The 16,787-nt window shown below is 37.8% G+C and overlaps 2 protein-coding genes across 2 annotated transcripts in view; one reads left to right on the top strand and one right to left on the bottom strand.

Moving 5' to 3' along the window:
• ORC3 (origin recognition complex subunit 3) overlaps positions 1 to 5,267 on the top strand; it is a 48,024-nt gene extending 42,757 nt beyond the window's left edge. The window contains exon 21 of the mRNA XM_032216919.1: positions 5,050 to 5,267. Coding sequence (XP_032072810.1) covers positions 5,050 to 5,084 — 35 coding nt within the window. The 3' untranslated portion in view covers positions 5,085 to 5,267. The remainder of the gene's footprint in view (positions 1 to 5,049) is intronic.
• AKIRIN2 (akirin 2) lies at positions 115 to 16,172 on the bottom strand. Its single transcript, XM_032216923.1, has 5 exons — positions 15,479 to 16,172; positions 5,274 to 5,414; positions 3,325 to 3,474; positions 744 to 815; positions 115 to 489 (listed from the first exon to the last, which is right to left on the bottom strand). The coding sequence occupies exons 1-5, from the start codon at positions 15,678 to 15,680 to the stop codon at positions 479 to 481; spliced, it is 576 nt and encodes a 191-aa protein (XP_032072814.1). The 5' UTR covers positions 15,681 to 16,172; the 3' UTR covers positions 115 to 478.
• Positions 16,173 to 16,787: the final 615 nt, after the last annotated feature.

A 16,787-nucleotide genomic window follows, 5' to 3' on the forward strand; every position in this document is an offset into this window, starting at 1 on the left:
GGCAGTACTGTGGGCTAATTGCTTAGACGTTGTCCAGGGATTACATTCTAATTTAACTGTGAATACAATTTTGCAGTGCACAGTTATGAAAACCACACTAACTTCAGTCAGAAGTGTCATTCTACACTTTTATTTACACAACCAGTTAAGGGCAGAGTTCTAATACACCAGCTTTAATCCTTTTACTTTTCAAACTTATTAACAGAAGCCAAATTGTAATGATACAGCAAATGAGACCACTGGTATTAACAGGTAGCAAAGGTCCACATCCAGGTGGTACTGACATCAGGGAGCACTCCAAAACCAGTTGCTGCATAAGAGTGGTTGCCACTGACAAAAGCTTGAAATAACCAGTGTATACAGAGGAGGGGGGGGGGGGGCAAGGAGAGGGAATATGGCATTGTTGCAAGTCTTTAAAGGACAGCTTGCAACAACAGAACAGGGTTTCAGGGCTGCCCACGTATGCAGAAAACATGATTCATGAAACATCTGAAAAGGAAAAAAGAATCGAGTCAAGAAATAAGATAACCAAAGAATTTACACAACTAAAGCTCGGCAAAAAACAAAAAAAAAAAAAAAAAAAACACAGTTAAAACTATATCCCTGTGAAGATCACTCCACTTTTGCGATGATTTCACTCTTATAAAGAAGAGTAGAGAAGTAGAGTTCTACTCTACCCCATTCTATCTACTTTGTCAAGCCACCAAAATCTAACATCAAGGAAAATAGCTTAAAATACTTACAACTTGCAGGCTGTTCTCCATATCGTCGCATGATCTGATCATGCGTAAACTTCACAAATGCGTCATACTGTTCTGTGATCAAAGAATATTTAAAGTAAGATACCATATATAAAAGTGCTTGTTTACACGACAACACAAGGAAAATATCCTTTACTTTAAATACTGCATCCAGGGATGGAATTTAATGTTTGTCATAGGCAGATTAATATGCTAGCTGAAACATGAATCTTATTTTACTCCATGCGTCTTTAGATTTTGTTTTTGGGTTTCTGGTATAATCTGAAGAAATACAGAGTGAATATCACGGGGATGATGAATTTGTTTCCTTCATGAAAATAAACCATTGTCCCCCTGTTCTAGCCATATTGTATCAGCTCCTTCAGTATCACGATTGGACAATTAAGCATTTTCTCCAATCTAGGGCTGTATATTTTGGATGACCTCAAAGGGTCACAAGTGCTTAGGGCAGTGATGGCAAACCTTTTTGAAAGCCGTGCCAAAATTAATTGTGCCCACACCCGCAATTCAATTTGCCCCACCCACCTGTGCATGGGCACATGATCCTCCCACATGGGGGGAGAGGACTTTTTGCCCTCCCCACGCTCCGGAGGCTTTCCTGAAGTGTGAGGAGGATGAAAAACGGGTCCAACTGGAAGGATGTTCAGAAACGATTTGTTTCCGGCTTCTGGAGGGCCTCCAGGGGAGGCTGTTTTCATCCTCCCCAGTCTTCAGGAAAGCCTCCAGAGCCTGGGGAGGGCAAAAAATGGATCCAACCAGAAGTTAGGAAACGAACTTCCGGGGGGCTGGGGGAGCTAGTTTTCGCACACCCACTTCAGGAAAGCTTCCAGAGCCTGGAAAGGGTGAAAAATGGGCCCAACCAGAAGTTCGGGAATGAACTTTTGGTTGACCTGCTGGGCCCGTTTTTTGCCCACCCCAGGCTCTGGAGGCTTTCCTGAAGCCCGGGAAAGGTGAAAACGGTCTCCCCCGACCTTCCAGAAGACCGAAAATTGCAGAGCTGATGGCTCGCGTGCCGGCAAATATGGCTCCGTATGCCACAGATTTGCCATCATGGGCCTAGGGACATCATGCTGCAGTATTTTATTACATTTTGGTTAGCACTGAAAATTATTTTCTTAACTATACAGAAAAGGCTAATAATATGCTACCAAGATTTTACTAAAATATTTCTAGTTATCTTAAGGACAATTGCTTCAAGAAATTCATTCAAATATCATTTCCACTGCATATATGAAGATATATGCAAATATCTCAACTGCTGGATTAACAGTTATGCCTTTCCTTCATTTTCCACAAGAATAGTCATCCCTAAGGGTGCTCTATTGCAATTGAAACCTCGTCATATAGTTCACATTCTATATTAACAAAAACCTAGATTCTATCCTTATGTGACTATTTAGTTTACAGGAGTTAAAACAGGTGATTGGAAACATTATTAATGAATGATACTCAAAATGTGAGGAAACTTGCAGCATATAGTAACTGTTGGTATCTTAATATTTAGTCAAATGCTTCTCAAAATGTGAGTTAACAGAGTGCTAATTGATACTTATAGTAATTTGTATGAAGTACATCATGTCGGTCTCGTAGTGGTGCAGGCAATACAATACAATAGCAGAGTTGGAAGGGGCCTTGGAGGTTCAACCCCCGGCCTAGGCAGGAAACCTTATACCATATCAGACAAATGGCTATCTATTATCTTCTTAAAGACTTCCAATGTTGGGGCATTCACAACTTCTGGAGGCAAGCTGTTCCACTGATTAATTGTTCTAACTGTCAGAAAATTTCTCCTCAGTTCTAAGTTGCTTCTCTCCTTGATTAGTTTCCACCCATTGCTTCTTGTTCTACCCTCAGGTGCCTTGGAGAATAGTTTGACTCCCTCTTCTTTGTGGCAACCCCTGAGATAACTGGAACACTGCTATCATGTCTCCCCTAGTCCTTCTTTCTATTAAACTAGACATACCCAGTTCCTGCAACCGTTCTTCATGTTTTAGTCTCCAGTCCTCTAATCATCTTTGTTGCTCTTCTCTGCACTCTTTCTAGAGTCTCCACATCTTTTCTACATCGTGGCGACCAAAACTGAATGCAGTATTCCAAGTGTGGCCTTACCAAGGCATTATAAAGTGGTATTAACACTTCACGTGATCTTGATTCTATCCCTCTGTTTATGTAGCCTAGAACTGTGTTGGCTTTTTTGGCAGCTGCTAAACACCGCTGTGTGCAGTGTGATAGTATCCCATCTTCCTCTCCATCCTCATCAACTGTAATTTGTCAAGCTAAGAAGTGAGCAATTTAGAAGCCACCAAATATTAGCTAAGAACATTCAGAGTTCCTGAACATTAATCTTTATTGTGGTTAAAGATAGCTAAAAACATCTAAAAAAACTAAATGATTTCAAAGTTAAGTGGTGTAAATTAACCATGCTGTTCCTACAAAGCAGAAAGATCATTATTTAAAACTATAAAGTACAGAAATCGCCATTCAGAAACATGCAGTCATATAACAAGCCAAGTAACAGGATGGAAAAAATAACAGCTGACATACATTTTGTTTTTTATCATACCTGCAAGTTTTGTGGTCAAGATTTCTTCATATTCTTCACGAATTTTCTCTTCACGTTCTTTGAGCAAACGTTCACAGATCATTCCAACTTGTCTGAGAGTAAAGAGGGGCTGTTCTTTTTTCAGTGGTGGTGACGCTGCAGATGAAGTACCTTTGAACAAATTATTTCCAGAGGTAGTAATTCAATTATGCTTTAGAGTATGGGTGTCAAACTTGCGTCATTACGTGACATACCACAACTGTTTTCCTCTTTGCTAAAATCAGGGGGGGGGGAGGGAGCAGCACGTAATGTATCCGGGGCCACAAGTCTGACACCCCTGCTTTAGAGCATCTTCTAGAAGATTAATGCAGATAACAGTTCACTTTCTAAAGTACTTTGAAAATCAGATTACAACAATCATAGAGCTTAAATTCTAATGAAAATGGCTGCATTTATAGCCCACTGGTTTCAGTACATTTTAAGTACAAGCTTCTAAATTAAATGTTGGCTATGTATTAAAATCAGTAATTATAACTATAGAGCCAACTATAGTCAACAAGGCACCAGGCTTGAAACTGGGAAACCATGAGTTCTAGTCCTGCCTTTGACAGGAAGCCAGTTGGATGACCTTGGGTCAGTCACTCTCAGGCTAGAAAGCAGTCAGTGGTAAACTACCTCCAAAAACCCTTGCTCAGAAAAACTGCAGGGATTAGTTGAAGCAGTCACGAGGAGTAAAAAACTAACTTAAAGGCTCACACCATCACACACAAAGTTAGAACGATAGAAGTATATTGTTGTGACGAGGTATATAAATCAGATGTTTATTTACAAATGGCTAAAAGCGAATGTGACCCAGAATTATCATGAACTCCACTCCCCAATGCACTTCCTGAAGACAGGAGAGGGGAGACACATCTCACTAATTTTTCTTTCCCCTCACAGTCCTATTACTCCAGCTATATTAATTTTGTTAGATGTACATCCAGCCTTTTTTCTGGAAGCTTAAGAAGGCATACCATAGAGTAGAATGGTTTGAGCAAATGGCTAGCTCCAAGTCAGCTTTCATGGGCGAGGGTGAACTAGAACATGGATCTTCCCAATCTTAATCTAGCGCTGAAACAAGCAGATTACATTGCTTCTCCTTGATTGAACCATGATTAGGCAGTCTCATAACAATGTTCCCAGGGAAGTGACAATGGATAGTTAAGAGCTTGAGAAATTAGCAAAATTATTTTTTTCTTCTTTCCAGTGAGGCTTAGCATTTTGAGAGTTCCTCTCAAAAAATGAAAGAAGATCCAATTCAATGCATTTCTGAACATAAAACATGGATGATTCCAAGTCAATTTATCATGCAAAATTAATTCAATAAAAGATGGGGAAAGGTTATAACTCAAATATTATAAACAGCTCATAATTTAAATACTACCTAAATGTTGTAAAATTTTGAAGTCATAAGTTGCACAACATTAAGATAGGAGCTGTGAAGACTAACGAGGAGCCTTCTCAGTGGGGCCCATGTCTATGCATTGCTCTGCCTTCAAAGGTGATATCTCCAATCTCCAGGCCCTCAAGATCTTTTTATTGCATGTATATGGAAACTAATAATTCTTGGACTGAATCAGATTTCTTGGTGGTTTATATTGTTTTGTTTGTATTATACACTACCTCAAGCCTGTAAATTGACATACTAGAAATAAAAGAAATGAAAAAATATATAGTGTCTTTTCTTTCCCTTTATTGCACCAGCCTACCCCAACAGGTGTGTTCTTGAAGATTTCTAACCCAGAAAGGGCTCAAACTGCTGGAACACCAAAATCTGTTCTGCAAGCAGTATCTATTCAGCTGGATAAACGTCATTAAAATGTAAGTTAAACTCATTCTAGTAATAATAATCATTGTGATTCTTTTGTGTTTAGAGAAAAACACAATCTGACCCAAATTCAAATGCATTCTTATTCTAAAATCTTCACCTGGCAAAGCTGGTCCAGAAAGGAGAAATGCTTGTGACTGTGCATCAGTAGAACAACAAGGATCTGTTTGGTGAAAGTTTTCTAAATGTCTTCTCTTCTGCATGCGTTTGTATTCCTGTTTTATATTGTACAGAATTTGCTCTAGAAAAAAGAAACATACTGAACATGATTATGAATTCCAACTCAGTCATTTCAAACAATTTAAATTGAGAGAAAATACTCTAACGAATGGCAATAAAGGTAGTGTCAATTGTTTCAGAAGTTCAACTTATCAACTAAACATACTACAATTTCCAACCCTATTCACACCTTTCATATAGCTGCAAGATATAGATGTAGATAAAGAAAATAGCATTAGGCCCACTGATAATGTTCTCTGCTTTCCCCTGGAAATTAGCAAGAAAATTAGCAGACCATAACCAATACCTATGTTCTCCTTCCACAACATAACACTAGCGAAAACGTATTTCATATCTCTTTCCAGATTTGAGACCAAGAAAGGTACAAAACATATTTATATTATTTCTACACGTATAGAATATTGTTCCACTAGATAGTTAGGTTACATTACAGAAGCATCCAGAGTTTTTGCAGTATAGGTAATCTTTGATTTACAACCATTCATTCAGTGACCATTTGAAGTTATAACAGCACTGACAAAAGTGACTTATGACTATTTTTCACACATCCCTTGCAGCATTCCCATGGTCATGTGATCAAAATTCGGACGCTTGGCAACTGGCATGTATGTATAACAGTTGCAGTGTCCTGAGGTCATGTGTTCACCAATTGTGACCTTCTGACAAGCGAAGTCAATGGGGAAGCTGGATTCACTTAACAGTGTTACTACTTAACAACTTCATTGAGTCACAACAATTGTGGCAAGAAAGGTTGTAAAATGGGGGCAAAATTCACTTAATAACTGTTTTGCTTAGCAATGGAAATTTTGGGCTGAATTCTGATCTAAGTCCAGGACTATCTATAATTGTTCACTGCCTACATATTAGTATCTTCAATAAGAGCAATCAAGTATATTTTATATTGAAAGCTACTATGCTGTTTCCCTGAAAATAAGACCTCCCCGGATAAGTCCAATCGTGCTTTTGAGTGCATGTGCTAAAATAAGCCCTCCCTGAAAATACTGCAACACAATAGCAGCCACAAGACGACCATGCTCGCCACCTCCTAGCCCTCAAAAATAAGACCTCCCCGGAAATAAGATCAAGTTCTTATTTCAAGGGTCAAAAGACCCCTGTCTTATTTTCGGGGAAACATAGTATATTTTTTCTGCTATGAGAATTTAGCACCACCTTTCTTTTCCCTCATCCAAAGCAATGATTAATAGCTACAGAAGCAACCACTATTGTATTGTAGTGGTATCTTGGTACTCAACCACTCTGAAACTCATCGAATTTGATACTCAACACATTGTAACATGAAAATATTGTCCCGGTACTCATTGTTTGCTTGGTACTCAAGGCATAACCTAGAACATGTCTATGTCGGCTGCCTTGTGACTCACTACATTATTCCTTATGGGAATAATTGGTTTGGTACTCATCGTGACTTCTAGAACCAATTAAGGATAAGTTCCAAGGTACCACTATATTTGAGAATCTTTCTTGTCCATGACCAAACAAGTATATTTTTGTGTGGCTATTATATCTCCAAGCACACTTAATTGCTTTGCAGAAAACTCAGAAACATATTTTTATTCTGCCAGCAAATGATACCTAGCACCAAGTATATAACAAAAAAGTACATTATTTTAAATTATTGTATATAAAATTGTAACATTTGAAGGCGTATGCCCTGCAATTCACATAAAAACTTGCCTCTTTTCAATATATTATTTTGGAATCCAGATGCACAATTCATGGTTGCTAGCTATTTCAATTTACCAAGCAACTTTTCTTACTATGGACTCTTATTCTTTCTTACAGCCTTTCCCAGTGGAAGCTTAGTTTAGTAACTAAACTCAATAAATAATTGCATACATTTATAACCAGAAAAAAATACTGAAGGGGGGAAAGAAAGAAAAACAATAGAAATAATCTCTGATATACAATCTTCTAGATAGGAAATCTCTAATTTTAGAAAACTGTGAGCCACTATTTTACAATAATGAACTTCTTAGGCAAACAAATTCATTTAAGGGTCATTGGAGACCATAGTGGACATAAGGATATTCATATTAGCAACATGAAACTCTAATATACTAACTAGCCACCCTTGCTAAAATTATTAGCACTTACTACTGAAGTGTACTCTATTCACATTGCTAGAGGCAGGAATCTTATTCTGCCCCTTAATTGTCCCATGATAGCAGCTGCAGTTCCTCCTACTAAAAGAAATTAGCAACAGTTACTGTAGAAAAGCTACCAATTTGCAAGAATCTGGTTTCAACTTGATCGCAAATCTATTAAATATGCCTTCATCAAATCAGGCTCACAGTTTACTCCACGCATTGGCATATAAAAATCATTGACTTTTTTTATAAAATAAAACTTTTATAAAAATGGAAAATAGATTTTAAAAGATTCAGAAATAGTTCAGAAAAATGATTAGAATTTAAAAGATAATTTCTAATTATATTCTAGGATACTAAAATATGAAAATGAGATCAGTTAACAAAGTGCTCTAAAAGTGTAAAGTCAATTAAAAGAGTATATGATGGGAGTACATCTGGAAAAGAGGGAAGAATTTGAATATGACATCAAAGATAAAGTAAAACGAAATGAAGTCTTCAGCATTTGAGGAAAAAGCTTTTATCCACAAATATGTCATCAAAATGTTTAGTATATAGTTTTGTCAGAGATAATCTTATGAATTTATCTGAGATTAAAAGAAATCCAAAGAACTGATTATAAGCATAAATGGTTGCAGTATTCCATTAATATAGCAATAGTTTGGGTCTTTAAAAAAAGGCAAAGTACTAAATGTAAATTAGTTTGTAGCAGGTGCCCTGAACAAAACAGGGAAATCTAAATTAATTCTTCCAAAATGTATTTGATGTAATACTTGCTTTTGTTCTAAGACTACTATTAGAGTTGTGGCAGGATCCACATGATTTAAAAACATAAATCAAGCTCCTTTAAAATATAAAACTTGAACTGACAAAGAGAACAAAGCTTGAAAATGTCCTCCCAAATAAAAAAAAAATACTTTTTCTAAGCCTTTTTCATCCGAAGAGAACCCCTAGTGTCGATTCTCTCACTTGGACCACTGAAATATGGAATTATCAGGGTCAATATTCCAATGCAGGATTAAAGATTTCTAATGAAATTTTAAAAAGCCACACAACTGGAGTAACCAAATCCCACAGGTACACAAAGAATCTGGAATAATACATTCAAAATATAAACAATTACAGCAAATCTCTTATTTTCTTTCCAGAAAAAGCAATAAACCTTGTAGAGGAATCTTTTTATTAACAAAATCTAACTTGTATTTAAAGACACACTCTAAGGGATGATTGTTTTAAAAAAAGCCTTATCAGGGTTTTGTTAAATATTACCTTTCTTCAAACAAAAACATATTTAATACAATTTTTAAGATGGCTGCTGTCTTATACATAATTGCTAAAATATTCAACACTCATCTTTGAATTTGAGCTGATTTAACTCCAAATGGCTTCACTAGTGTTATAAAGTTTGCACTATTCATTATTTATAAAATAATTTTATATGGTATGAATTTACATTAATTTTTTTCTCAAACACCAAAGACACATTTTCACCATAAATGAGAACAAAATCTTCCCAACTAATTAAAATATTGTGGTTTGAATTATCTGAATTTGAATAATTTAATTATTTAAGTGTATTGATTAAATCCTCCCAACTTCCTTTACAAGACTGTTGTTAAATGCTGCTAGATAATGAGCTTAAACAATATGCACGCTCATGAAGATTTGCCACCAAAAGGGGACACATTAGGATTTTTCTAGGATTGGTAAAGCTAATGTCAGGAAGGCAAAAGGTTCAAATGAGTTGAGGTTGGTAAAGAATACTAAGAACAATATTGAAGGCTTCCTGAACATATGGTGAAGAACCAAATTACTAAAAGAGACAAATGATCCTCAAAAAAAAAGTGGGGAAAGGAGAAACTATAGACTAATCAATCTGACACTGATGTCTTTTCATAATATTCTTATTCAAATATATATCCCAATTTTCTAGTGACTCAATGAAATATGATGCAACATTGTTCCATTACAATAATATAAACAGCACCACTTCCACATTATGCCTATTATTTTGCCATCTCTAACCTCAGTTTCCCTTTGGCACATAAATAGCTTGACATTTTCAATGTATGTTACACTATTATTAAAAGTGTCATTATTATTTAGTAATCAGTGGACATATAGCAACAAGACATATTAGTTCAAGACAATCAAGTGCTCTTCCAGGTATAGCATCCTTCATACTGACTCTTCTTGCTTCAAGCAATATACATAGAACTGACATTACGAGGTGGATTCATGTCTATCATGCTAGCAGAATAGCCAGGATTTTGTTTAGTATGGATTTTAATTTTTAAGAAAAAAAGAGAAAAATCTAGGAAAAACATCATTCTGATATTATTTAAATTAGATATTAGATATGTAATTTTACTTTTGAAATAAAATAAATATTGAAGAGGATATTTAAAATATTCTGTATCATTCCAACTTTACTATATGTGCTGCCAAAACAAGCACAGGATATTTAAAATATTCTATGGAGACTTAAACTGGTAAACAAAAATCAAACAGATAATAATCTGCATGCTTTTTCATACTAAAAGTATGATACATTTCATGTATAGGAAACTGTATCAACGCATCAATAATATTTCTAACTAACTACTATTTTTTAATTGTGAAGTACAAGGTTTCTAGTTTTTCAGATAAGGCACCACCAATATTGGGATACAAAGTACTAGGTGACCATTCAATCAAACCAGTTTTAAATGTTGTTGCAAAATAAGTTTACTGGAACAATGTCCTAAGACTTTGGCTCATATGATTACATAGGTTGCCAGAAGCATTTATGAATGTAAGCCAAGTCCATTAACACTGGATCTTGGCAGTAATTATTACAATGTTCTAAATATGTCCTATGATGGTTCAGTCATACATTTAAGTCATCAAATGATGAATAGACATAGAACTAGTTTAAAATAGTGCTCACCAGGTAATTTAAATGTTCAAAGTCAAGCAACTGTGAAAAGTTTTGAAATAGTTATATTGTAAATAAATGTAAGCCTCTTATCTAGTAATTTTAACAACTTTATACTGCACAATATGATCCTCATTAAAATTGATGTATCAAGAGTATGCTAAGTCAAAATTCTCTTCTTGATAGTTTAATTCTGGGTATATTTTCTTTAAGTTCCTGAGTAAATCATGGGACTCTTCCAGGTATATACTAGACATATGATTGTACTTGCAATAAAATAATTAGTACTCTATTATAAGGTTTAGTCTGAAATAGAACCACATGATGGGAGTATGTATGTATGTATGTATGTAAAACTGAGAAATCAGGAAACTCAAATTTAAATCCCTACTCAGCTATGATGTTCACTTGATGGCTTTGTACCAATCAATTCTCAGTATAATCCAACCTTTCAAAGTTGTTGATGGCAGCATAGCCCATTCATATTTTGATCTTTTGGGGAAAGGTATTGTAAAAGTGTACTAAAGGTAGGTACAAGTATATTAATTTTGTATTTTGTTAAATGAAAAACACTGTCTTAAGTTTGATTAGGTGGCCTTACAAATCCAGCAAAATAAATACATTATTAGTTAATTTACATACTGAGACGTTACCATTTGGAATGGTACTGTTTTTATTTTTATGGAGAGGGGACTGACTATTGATTTTTCTGGATGTTTCCCTTGGGAATTTAAATCTTTTTTTCTGTATGTTTCTGTATGCTAAGTTGCCCAGAGTCATCATAAGTAATTTCAAAAATTAATCAATTGATAGATGTATTTATGCAGTAACTAGAAATCAAGTACAACTTGAGGAGCTTCTTCCTTTTTATACAGTCCAACTAGCCAAAGCATAACTATAATTTCCAAACTGAAGGAAAATTGTAGTTCGCTAACAGAAAAAATAATTTTTGTGTACAATGTCAATTCACAACCCACTGATCCAAAGCCTTGGGCTGAAAAAACCTAAGATACGAAGTTCCTGTAGATGATGACAAATGTCAGACAGAAAATCAATATGAAGCAGAATAGAGCCTGATGGGTATTAACAAAAACTGTAAAATTCTATGCAACATTCACAAGAAAATTGTCCTTTCTCCCCTTCATTCATTACCATATTTAATTAACAAATATATATTAGTTACATAATTACAACTTAGTTAGATTTTTATCCCTCATTTATTAATTTGGAAAGTTTTATTTTTAAACAGAAAAATTCAAAGGCCTTAATCCTAGAGGGCTATATGGAAAAAGACAAATACCAATATAACTAGTGATTTCAAAATATATTCCACAAACTGGAACTTTTCTATTATTATAGAATATTTTTCCATGACTTTTAAGAAATGCAATATTTCATAAAAACAAGACAAGTGTAGTGTATCCAGTTAAATAAAAATATTTACTTGTCATTATCACTTTATATATTTACCAGGGGATATTTCAGATATGCAAATAATAGTCTGTTTCTCAAATCAGACTTTCTAGTTCTTTCCCCAAGCATCTCAAATCTCTGAAATCCACTTCCACAAAATTGAAGGAGTTAAGGCACAGAAAAGAATCCATTAATGAATATACCTTAATATATAACATTTTTAAATAAAACTTTGTTTCAAAGACGTTAGCATGTAATCCTATATTTTAGGGGGGGGGACGGTACTTGTGCTATTTATTTAAGTGAAGTATTGTAAATTATTGAATTAGAATTCCCAGCATTCCATACTGTTGGCAATGCTGCCTGGATATTATAGGAGTTGTGGTTAACGTTAGTTTGTCCACTGACACTGCCTTGATACAGAAATTTTCTAAAATGTTTAATGAAATATCAATTGCAGCCACTACAAATAGTAATACAACTTAGATTTTTATCCCTCATTTATTAATTTGGAAAGTTTTATTTTTAAACAGAAAAATTCAAAGGCCTTAATCCTAGAGGGCTATATGGAAAAAGACAAATACCAATATAACTAGTGATTTCAAAATATATTCCAAAACTGGAACTTTTCTATTATTATAGAATATTTTTCCATGACTTTTAAGAAATGCAATATTTCATAAAAACAAGACAAGTGTAGTGTATCCAGTTAAACAGGTGCCAACCTGTGTTGTGTGTGACATTTGTTTTCTATCAACTGCCCCATAATAGAAATATGACAGCTAGTAACAAACTATGAAATATGCCAAAGGCATTCTGCAGCATCTATCATTCCTTAAAGAATATCAAGTTATCAGAAAGTAGTATTAACATTAAAGCCATGCTATAACAAATTCATCACCAAGGAACACCACACATTTCTAAAAAAATCTATACAATATTCACTGAAAATTGTAAATGCAAATGTGACACACCACAATTAACAATTAAAGTATTTCTAGTGATGCTATAAGTAGTAGAATGCTTCACAGGGTATGGGTTAGACTAGATAAACCACCAAGACCCCGCCAACTCTTTTATTCTATGATTCATTAGGCAGTAACACTGTTATTCTTCCACAACAAAGATGTTTCAGGTTCAAATTCCCTGTAAGACAGGTTCAACCAAAAGAGAATGGACATTTCAAAGCTGCTCAGTAAGTTTTCATAGTGGCAGAGCAGAGGGGCTGTACTTGGATTTCCCTAGCTTTACCCAACAAACTACACTAGTTCTCAGTAATTTAAGTATATGCTTAGCTTTATTAGATCAGAATGTTACATCATAATAGATTTTTTTACTTGATGCAAGCATTTTTATAGGCAGAAATGCACGTTTTTAATACAATGAAAATGTATTTGTGAACACACACTTCAAAGAAACATACCTGAGTGACAGATTTTGTACAATGACACAATTATGGGTATCTGTGTGGAATTATTGATCTGTCTTAAGTTAGTATCGTAGAAACCTCATCAAATATTTAAATACAAGGCTGTTTCTGCACAATTAACCTGTCTATATTCTATTTTAAATGGAATTGCTTAGCTTAGCCAACCATCCATTTATACCTTTCAACAGCATTATTCTTTAATAGGTTTTTCCAGGAGCTCCTTATGTTTCAAAAGTGTGTTTTCAAATGACTGCAAGCTGTTTAATGACTTGAGATGCCTAGCTGTCCACTGCACTGAATCAATTTAAAACCCCTACTTACATTAAATATTCATTAAGACGAATATTTCTTTTCTACTTTCAGTGAAGTCACCCACTTTATGTGGTAATAAACAGTTGGCTGAATTTCATTTTAACAATGGTTACTTTATAACAATGATGAAGATACATAATTTGTCCCACTGACTCTAAAAGCTGCTCACTCAAATATTCCAACATTTCTAGCATCCCATTAAAATCACATAAATTAAGTGGGCTATGCTCAGTACCATATCATCTAATTCTTTCCCTCAAATGTCAAGGAAGAATCAAAGTGTTTGCTTGCAGAATGTTGAAAATAGGATAAAGTTCACACGAGTTTAGGGGTGGTGCCAATTGCTTATCCAATTTATAGGCCATGATATTAATATTTCAGATTGTAACCTGTAGTCTCAAGAGAAAAGATGAATATAATAACCTCTGATCTTGTAATAATTTAAAATTTCCATTAAGAAAGCATCATTCAAAATCAAAGATATTTCCAAGGCCTAAAGCTCATTTCAAAAGAATTTACTATGTAATCATATTTGTACAGTGTTGGTTTCCTTACTAATATGGCAATGCCAACTATCTCAACAGAGCTTACAAACTGATCCAAAACCAACATTCCCAACAGGCCAGGTACACTTTTAGACAATTATGAAATGAGAATTGTAGAGATGAGTGAGAAGAAGAAAAAAAAAGCCTTTTGTTAAAAGCCTAGAGATATGAAAACAATACTGGAAAAAAGGCCAGTTACAGTCATTATGAAGGTGAGGTAATCCCTACCATCAGAGGGACAACCCAACAAGGCTTGGTGTTGCCACTAATTTGTCTTTGTGAGAGAAGAGCCTAGATACAACCCACCTTACCCATACGTACTACCTTATTTGCTGCTACTCTAAACACACCCTTTTATAAACCCATTATCACTAAGCTTCAGGAAACGTGGGCACTCTCGGCCTTTAAAATCCCAAGCGGTGTTAAAGAGGAAGGAAGGGAGAGGGGAAAAAAAAAAAAAAACCAGCTGTCCTCTCATCTTGCAAGGCGGCCCGGCCTTTTCCCAAACGGCCCTGGAGTGTGGGGGGGGTGATTGATGGCAGACCCCGACCAGGTCCGCCCCTCCTGCGCTGCGAGAGGCTCAGGGAAATCGGCCCCGTCGTCTAATAAGCTCAGGCAAAGGAGCTCACATTACTCCCCGGAGTTAATGGGCTTCAAGCAAACCGATCGATCGGTCGCCTGCACCGGGAGGGCATCCAAGAAAGGGCAGAGAAACCGAGTGGTGGTGGGGGGGGGGTGGGAAGAGGGGGAGGAGGAGGAGAAAAAGGGGGCTGCTGCATTCGAGCCTTCTCGGCCGAGGAGAGCACCGCCTCTCCCTCGCGATAACTCCCCAGTTCCTCTTTTCTCGCCGCCGCACCAATACCTCTCGAACCGCCCAGGCCGGCCTTTTCCCAAGAGGGGGGGGGGGAGAGGCAAAGGTGCGGTGGGAAGAGTATTCACACACCCCCATCGCTCCCAAGGCCGGCGCAGAAAAGAAAGGCCAGCAGTCTTCCTCCCCCCCTCCCGTCCCCTCGCAGCCCAGGACGAACCCCTTCGGGGGCCTCTCCCGTATTTGCCACTTCCCCACCCCCACCGCGGGGAGGGCGGCCATTTCCATTGTGCCGACACCGCGGCGAAAGAAAAAAGCGGGGGGGGGAGGGGAGGGCTTCTGTGGGAAAGCGGAGGCCGGACCAGACACCCCCCCCCATTCGGAGGGGAAGGAGAAGCGGCGGCTGCCGCTCTTCCGAGGCTTTAGAGGAGCCCAAGATTTGTCTCTGTCGCTCCCCTCGCCCAACGCCCCTTCCACGGCCCCACCCAACCCTCCCCCCACTCCCAGTCTCTCTCTCCCCCCCCGTATTTTACCTGTGGTGAGGCGAGTGGACACTTCCCCGAAGGGCGAAGGCTCCATGCGCAGGTATTTCTGCGGGGACGAGGCAAAAGAGGCCGAAGAGGAAGAGGCGGCTGCCGAGGCGGACAATGGAGTGCAACGCCGTCGCTTCGGCGAGGCCGGGCTCAGCAAAGGGTCGAAATCGAGAGTCCGTTTTAAGGTCGCGCCGCACGCCATGGCCGAGCCGGGCGGAGAGGGAGGGCGGTGGAGGAAGAGGAGGAGGAGGAGGAAGAAAAAGGAGAAGGGGCTCAGCAGCTGAGCCGGCTGGGCCTTTCGCACCGAAGGAGCGGCCAGAAGGAGTGACACGGGAGGCGAGGGAGAGGAGAGCTTCCCGAGCTGCCGCGTCTTGTCAAACGGCCGGTCGCCACCGCTCTGCGCCGCTTCGGCTTTCTCCTGCCGGCCGCCGGCTCCGCCTGCGTCTCCAGGGAGCGGCCCGGAGCTTTGGGCCCGGCTCAGCTGGACTTATAGGCTCCGCCCGCGGAAAATCCGCCCCGGGTCGTATCCGGGAGGGTGTCTAGGCCGGTGGGGGCGGCTTGACGGGAGGCTACCCGGCCTGGAGCCGCCGATGAAGAGCGATGACTGCGGCGGTGGCCGTCGCGCGTCTCTCTGTGACTCTTCCACACCAGCAATATGGCGTCAATAACAACGCCGCTGATTCAAAAACCAGCTCTCGCCAATGCGCTTGCGCGGCGTGGAGGTGGTGGCCGACCTAAAGGATCAGGGGAGTTGTGGTTTATTTGGGGCGGTTTTTCCGCCTTCGTCGTAAACACGCTGCAGGGAAGCAGGGACCACAATACCCATAGTACATTGCGTGAAAGAGTCGACTTCCGGGATGGAATTTAAATCCCTACAGAGGAGCCTGGATTTTAGGAACGAAAGTGGGTTTTTTTTAACGTTGAGAGTAAAATAATACGGGAAGAACTTCGTTTGCGGAAATTTTAAAAGGCCCATGAAACTTAAAAATGGCCTTTATAGTGTTTGGCGAAGAGAGTCTTCTTTTTCAAGTTGCTTCCGAAGCACATTACAAATTTTGGAAGAAAAAAAATTGAACGTCCTAAAATAAATACTTGTTTTATAATATACGCGTAGAATTATTGGTGATACAACATTGGTTTTTTTTTCAAAGCTAAGATACTCATCAAGCAATATTATTTCTGAAGAGCTTTACATTTATGGTTAGACTTTGTATTAAAGAAAGAGCAGAAAGCGCACAATAAACTGATGAGGTTTTATTTAATTTGATTAAACTACACCTATTAAAATAAACTGAAGTAAGATTAAAAC

The sequence above is a fragment of the Thamnophis elegans genome, chromosome 4 (genome assembly GCF_009769535.1).
Source record: "Thamnophis elegans isolate rThaEle1 chromosome 4, rThaEle1.pri, whole genome shotgun sequence".
In the NCBI taxonomy this organism is placed as follows: domain Eukaryota; kingdom Metazoa; phylum Chordata; class Lepidosauria; order Squamata; family Colubridae; genus Thamnophis; species Thamnophis elegans.